At 51.5% G+C, this 7151-nt stretch overlaps 1 protein-coding gene across 1 annotated transcript; it reads right to left on the bottom strand.

Moving 5' to 3' along the window:
- Positions 1–629: 629 nt before the first annotated feature.
- On the bottom strand, positions 630–5519 carry LOC124648481 (disease resistance protein PIK6-NP-like). The gene is made up of 4 exons (XM_047188241.1): positions 4710–5519; positions 3991–4019; positions 876–2823; positions 630–778 (listed from the first exon to the last, which is right to left on the bottom strand). The coding sequence occupies exons 1-3, from the start codon at positions 5517–5519 to the stop codon at positions 897–899; spliced, it is 2766 nt and encodes a 921-aa protein (XP_047044197.1). The 3' UTR covers positions 630–778; positions 876–896.
- Positions 5520–7151: the final 1632 nt, after the last annotated feature.

Here is a 7151-nt window from a genome sequence, read left to right as displayed (position 1 = left end):
CTACCTGACAACTTGTTTATCAACATGATGGTCACGGGGACAGAGGTTAAGATTACCGTTAAACCTCTGCAAATACAAATAAACAGAAAGAAACTGAACTTAAACAATTGACATCATAATTCAAACGCCTGCAATCCTGTTGGAAGCTAAAGACTATGAATATGATACGAACACCCAATATGCACAGTGTTGCTCATAATAAAGTTCGTACGGAACTTCTTAGTTTCTTGACCAGGACTATGTAGACAGGTTGAAAAAAATTACTTTCCTACAATGCAGATGCTACAGTCAATTGAAAAACTTCAGGCAAAGTCCACATCTTTGAAACCTAACAACTGAACTCTAAAACTTAATTACAGGTGACAATACGGAATAAGCTTAAATCTTACAATAAGATCCATATGAACTCGAGCACTGAACGACCTTACAACAATTAAACCTGTTTAAATATAGTGTATGTACCGGATGGAAATAACGATGTGCGTGCTCTGCTAGCTTTTGAACCATAGTAATCCAGAAGCTTTCCGGACATGCTTGAATGAAGTCTGCGAAACCTCGTAGCGTCCTCCCTACCGCCACCAGCCCACGTTCAAGTCATCTGGCTCCGTCCGCATCACCGCTACCGCCAAGGTCGACGCTCTCCTCCGCTAGCATGGCTACGCCAACAAGGTCATTGCTCAGATGCCGATCCTAGTGTGCGCTGCAGCTTTTTCTTCTGCGGTCCACGCTCGTCTTCTGTGCCTCCCGGCCGCACTTTGTAGTGCGTAGTGCCCCCGAACTGAAGATACATAGATCCTAATCATGTCAGGCAACGTTACAGAGGAACATAGTTTGGAAATTATATAATGTGGCCGTGTTCAGCGAGAAATTAGTACCTGCTCACCACCGATGCACTCTTACCAATAAGCAAATGTCAGACTAGGGTGGTTGGGGTGTGCTCTCACTTTCTTCTCCATAGCATCCTTTGCGGCGTCATTTGTCTTGATGGTACCGCCATATGCTCCACAATAGATTGTAGTGAGGCAGGTGAGGTTTTCAATTCCGAAATCGAAATCGCCGCCGGTGAATGACTCAGTTTTAACTACATCGAAATTAGTTATAAATCTTTCTACCTTCGGCATGGATCCTGCTGCAAACATAAGATCCATCTCGTCGTCTCTTATGTCATACCCAAATTCCCTTAAGCACGAAAATCTGTGTGCACCACTAACTATGACTCTGGTTTCATCGACATCTTTACGCTTCCGAATGAATAGCACTAGATTGAGCAAAGCAGGTAATCCACCAAGAATACAGAGGTCTTCCTCCCCGACTCGATCCATCCAAAGACGTAATAACCTGAGCCTGACGAGGGAGCCCACTGAATCTGGAACTCTCGTGATAGTTGAACCCGAAACAATAAGTTTTTGGAGGCCTGGCGTAGCTTGAAACAGAGCTTCCATCAAGAAGTTGCCATCATGTTTTATTTGAAGAGTACGAAGGTTCTGTAGAGAAGACACAATAGCTTTCACGTCCACCTCTGTAACTCTACTTTCATCTCCCGTGCCACAAACACCTTCAAAATTAAGGCGCACATTTTTCAAATTCTTTAGCTGGCCAAGTTCTTGCAGGAATTTTGTTGATTGCCGGGAGATATGGACATTTATACACCTCTCTAGGGCTTCCATCTTTGCAATTCCATTAGGAAATATAACACCAAAATCAACATATAGATGCGCCATTTTTTTGAGATTGACAATGGAGGCTGGTAATTCACCTACGGCGGTGCGTCTTAGGTCCAGCATCTCTAAGCACAATAGAGTGCCAATTCGCCGAGGGAGCTCACTAACCTGTGTCCCGCTGAGGTTTAAGTATCTCAACTGCAATAGCCTCCCTATATCTTCAACATAATGGTTTTCTAAGTGATGACAATCTTCAAAGTTCAGAACACGCAAATGTGTGAATCGATTCAGAGAAGTGATATCCCCTGAATGCCCAAACACATGAAGTGATCGGATATGATACAAGACTAAGTTGTCTGGCACAAATGAATTCCCTTCCTTGTCTCCTTGGAGAGAAAGCCGACGAACTTTACTTTCTGTTTCAGTTGTATTGGAATCACTAACAAAGTTCTCTTCAATTGACCTTGGTATAATGAAATCAAGGATGATGTCATGAACTCGACAACTCTTGACCACACCATTCACCATCTTCATAGGTTGAATTAGACTTCGGTTGACAAGCTCATTGAAAAACTTCTTTCCCAACTCATACAGTGTATATCTGCCTTCATTATAAATGAATCCTTCAGCAATCCATCTCAAGATCAGGCTCTTCTTCTGAATAATAGCATCTTCAGGAAATATACTCAAGTACAGTAAACAAGTTTTGAGATGAGCGGGAAGATCAAAGTAACTAAGTGATATTATCTTCATCATTCCTTCAACACTAGGATTTCTTTCAAGTCCACAACCTATTGAAACTTTCACTTGATCCCATTCATGTTCTGTATTTTCTTTGTTAGCCAGTAAACCAGATATTGCAATGATTGCCAAAGGTAATCCAGCACACTTTCTCAATATTTCATCTGAGACATCTTTGAGGTGTGAAGGGAAATCTTCTTCATATTTGAATAGTCTTCTATGGAACAATTTTCTTGAGTGCACCATAGCAAGAGGTCTTATATTATAGACACATCCAGTGAATGATGCGCTACAAGATTGAGCAACATCATTATTACGGGAGGTGGTGATTATTATGCTGCCTCCACTCATCTTAGGGAATGCATAATGAATGATTTCCCATGCTTCCACGCTCCATATATCATCAATTACAACAAAGTATCTGCACAAGATTTATGAGCTAGTGATATTAGGGTGGGGGGCTTACTGTAAAGTGTAAAGCGAATACAACAAAGAAAATAGAAAAAGGGCTGCATTTCATGCACATCTGTTTGTATGGTACATTACGGAAATCAGAGGGAAAATCAACCGTTCAAAGTTGAAACAAATGTCTTGACCACTAGAAATAATCCTACACACGGACCTAACTCTGGCGAGTGATAGCCTAAATATAATCGGTACCGTAAACAAGAGACGATACAATAGCCACAAGTACCAATCTTATCTGGACAAAATGCATGAGCAGCAAATCATTATTTTAGAGACACATCGAAACGCCGATTCAAGATGAAAACAGCAAAGCTACATGCATTACCACATGCGACTCTGCCTTACTATATCCAAAGGAGTTGAACATTATTTCATAGAAAATTACTAGTATTCTGATATATTCGTTATATATCTTAATAATTTCTTAATAGACTTGAAGATCGTTGGTTAAAACAAATGGAGAGATTACCTTTTGCCTATTTTTCGATAAAGGGAATATATTAATATCAAGAAGATACCAATTACACCCAGCCTCTGCAACAACGCACCGCCCTAATGGCACTACGGATGCACACAGCCAAAAACAAGAAAAGAAAACTAAAAAACAAAAGTCCCGCTACAGTATCTCGGGCCTAGCAACAACAATACATCCACCGCCAAGACAACACCTGAATTACAGACTCTCCAAAAACGACGCCTCGAAGAAGGGAACAGTGCTCAAACACCGTCGTCGCCCGATCAAAGATCTTAGGTTTTCACCCTGAAGATAATCCCCGCTCTCAAAACAATGCCTACACCAAGGTCATTGCCAGGCACAACCAATTAAGGCCAGACCTTGGGTTTTCACCCTGAAAGGTAGGACTCTGCACTTCACATGTGTTGTCGCCCCCACTTTCATACCGCTGCTGTGAAGCCCGGAACACCAAGCAAGTCCCTCAACAGCGCGGAGACTTTAACCTCCCTTAGCTAGTCCTCCCCTCCGGCCTTCATGAAATTCTCTTCTTCCGACTTTCATCATGGATTCATAGTCACTTGATGTCAACACAGAAAAAAAGCTTCGCGCCGCTCCCTCCAGAACCAATCGGTCGGAATAAAAGCATGGGTGTGCACGATCGAATACCTCTGATCCAGCAAACTCCAGGCAAAGCACTGTTACATTCGCTGGCAGAGCCTTCCGGAACTCAACCCCCGGCCAGATCACGAGTCCAGGCCTCCGGTAGGTCCTCCTCTTCACGCAAGAGAGGCTCTAGGACCGCCGCCTTTATTCAGGTCGGACCCCCACGTCGGCGACCATCCCGGGCCGGCGGAACCAACCCTCCACCGGCGACACCATCGCCGGCTTCCATGCACCTCCATCTCGCTGCCGGATCGCGGTGATAGATCAAAGATCCACCACCACCAACCGCAAGCCGACCCTCTCCGGCGAAGAAGAGGGCCACCTCCTCCGTCGAACCCAAGGCTGCTGCCCCGGGCGCCCTCGTGTCGCGGAAGAAGCCCGAGATCGCCTCCTCGCACCGATGAGAGGCGGGGGGAGGGCATGGCGCAGACCGAGGGCCTGGCCGCCGCCCACCACCAGCCCCAACCGGTGTGCTGCGGGTGGAAGCCTTCGGGAGGGGAGGGGGGACCGCAGCGCAAGAGCCGCCGCCGCCCATCACCATCCGCGCTGGCCGCCGCCGTATGCGTTGAGGAGGGGAGAGCCCGTCCGCCGTCCCCCACGACGGCGAGGAAAGGCCCCCGCCGCCGCCACGCCCCGAGGGTCTTTGCCCCGGCGGCGCTACCGGCAGCGGCGGCGACGGTTAGGGTTGGGGAGGGGTCTTTGCCTATTAGGAAATCATGGACCTTGCTGATCAGATGTTGGATGCTCCCTGCTTTAGTATAAACATAGTCTTGCTTGCTGACTTCACTAAGAATAGTTCTCAGAATTTTCATCATATCTGGAGTCCGGGACACGGATATGAAAGAACTGCACTGGAATTGCGCCTCGAGCTCTTGTTGCACTTGTTTCGCGAGGGTTGTTTTGCCTATTCCTCCAAATCCAACGATGGCGACCACCTTCGGATGTTGTGGCGCTGACCCACATGGTTCATCTTCGGTCAACATTTTAATTATCTCAGCCTTGGGTTCATCAATTCCAACTAGTTCGGAGGCATGCTTAAAGATAACAAGTGCTCTAGGGTCGACAGTAAGATTGCTCATCTTGGCTATGACACGTCCTGTCCTGTAACTTGAATTCCTCTCGCGCACCTCACTGATTTGCTTACTTAGTTCTTCCATCTCTTTGCTAATCCTGCGGCTAGTCTTCATCTTCCCCAACTTCCCTAACGAGTGCTTGATCTTGTTGATGAAGCCATCTGGCTTAGCATCTTTGTCATCGACACTCGTCATGAAGTCATCGATGGAGTCCTCCATGTCGTATGACAGCTCCCGAACCTCCTTCATCCACGCCTTGTCTAGCGGATCATGACCCGCCTCCTCCTCCTCCGACATCTTCAGGAGGAAGGCGTGCATGGTGGTGAGCTCGCTGGTGAGGAACCTGATCTGGTCCCGCACACCCTTGAACCGCGTGTACTCATCACCAAGAAGAGCGAACAGCTTCTCCACCACCGGTTTCAAAGCCCCTGTCGCCACACTCACGGGAGCACCCTCCATGGTTACTGGCTCGGCGCTCGGTCAGTAGATTTTTTGCGTGTGGATGTGGTAGACTGGAAGCTGTGTAGAAGAATGGGTGCTCTCCTCCTCAGCCTTATGGTTGGATTGACCGGAACTTTGCGTCTAAATGGTCTAACAGAACTAAAATAATGGAAAACGCTTTGTTTCCTCCGGAGGCTCGCGGGCTCTCGCTGCCTCCGGCTTCTCCGCCCGCCACGCGTCCATCCACTTGCCAGGCAGCCGTGCGTGGGGCCCACGAGGGAAACCTTATCTCTTTAGGGTATCTCCAACCGCGCGACCCAAACGGACGCGCTGGGCCGTCCGTTTTGGGCCGTTTGGGTCACCGCGCGAATACGCGGACAGCGGCCCGCGTCCGCGTGTCCGTTTGGGTCGCACGCGGCGCCCAACGCGGCGACCCAAAGAGACGCCACGTGGTTCGTCTTCCTTGCGCGGCGCTGCGCCATGGTAGGCCTCGACGGGACAGCCATGGTGGGCGGTGGAACGCGCGGGAAAGTTCCCGCGCGCACCAAAACGCCGTTGGCGCGCGCGAGCGCCAAGTTTCCCGCCAGGCCGCCGGCTATAAAGACGGCGGCGGTCTCACACGAGCCGCAACACCATCCTCTCCCTCCCCTTTCTCCGCCGCCATGCCGCGCACCCCTGCGAGCCACATGGGCCAAGCTCTCCTCGCCGTCCGGGCCGGGTTCCCGCGGACGGAGGAGGAGGAGCGCGCGGACTCGCGGTGGGTCGCCGACGACGAGGCGCTCCGCGTCGGCTGCGAGGCGGCGGCAAAGAAAGGCCGGTGACGCGGAGATGGTGGAGGCGGCCGCGGAGGCCGGGCACGAGACCGCGGACGGGCCGGTACGCGTCCGCGGAGGAGGGCGGCCGCCGCGGAGGAGCCCGTCGACGAGGAGGACCTCGCGGCCGGCGAACATCAACGCCGCCATCGAGGAGCGACTCGCCGACCTCACGCGCGTGACGAAGGAGCACGAGGGCATCTGGCGGGCCGGCCGCCGCCGCTTAGGCGACCTCCTTGGCCAGAAGAACGAGCAGCCCGTCACCTCATCCAGATGCCGTCCCCTGAGCGGCGCGCCTGGGAGGATGCTGAGTCGGCGGAGCGCGGCCGGCAAGAGCGCATGCGCCGGCGGCAGGAGAACCACGAGGCCCAGGCCGCCGGCTGCGTCCGCCTGGAGGCGCGCACCGCTGTGGAACGCGCCGCTCTGCAGGAGGTGGAGCTATGCGGGAAGCGGATGATTCCGCCGCAGGAGGCGGAGCGCGAGCGCGCCCGAGGTGCGCGGACGGAAAGGAGGAGGATGGTGGCCTCCGCCCAAGCCGCCGCTGCCGCCGCCCGCGCCGCCGCCGACGCGCCACCCAGCCCGTAAGCTGGAGTGGAATCCTCACGCGTACAGGCCGCCCGCGTCGAGTGAAATCCACGGCCCCGACGGTGAGCCGGCGAGGAGTCGCCGGCGAGCCCGCCGGCCCCGTACGTATTTAGGATAGAAGTAGTAGCTACAAAAAATGTAATGAGTTCTTTTTAATGAAAAATATTGTTTATGCCTATGACACGCGGGCCAGGGGCGGACAAGGGACGGACGCGAGCGACCAGCCTTTCGCGTCCGCGGCCACGCAAACCCG

Source organism: Lolium rigidum, chromosome 4 (genome assembly GCF_022539505.1).
Source record: "Lolium rigidum isolate FL_2022 chromosome 4, APGP_CSIRO_Lrig_0.1, whole genome shotgun sequence".
NCBI classification, from domain to species: domain Eukaryota; kingdom Viridiplantae; phylum Streptophyta; class Magnoliopsida; order Poales; family Poaceae; genus Lolium; species Lolium rigidum.
This window is presented reverse-complemented; position numbering and strand designations above follow the sequence as displayed.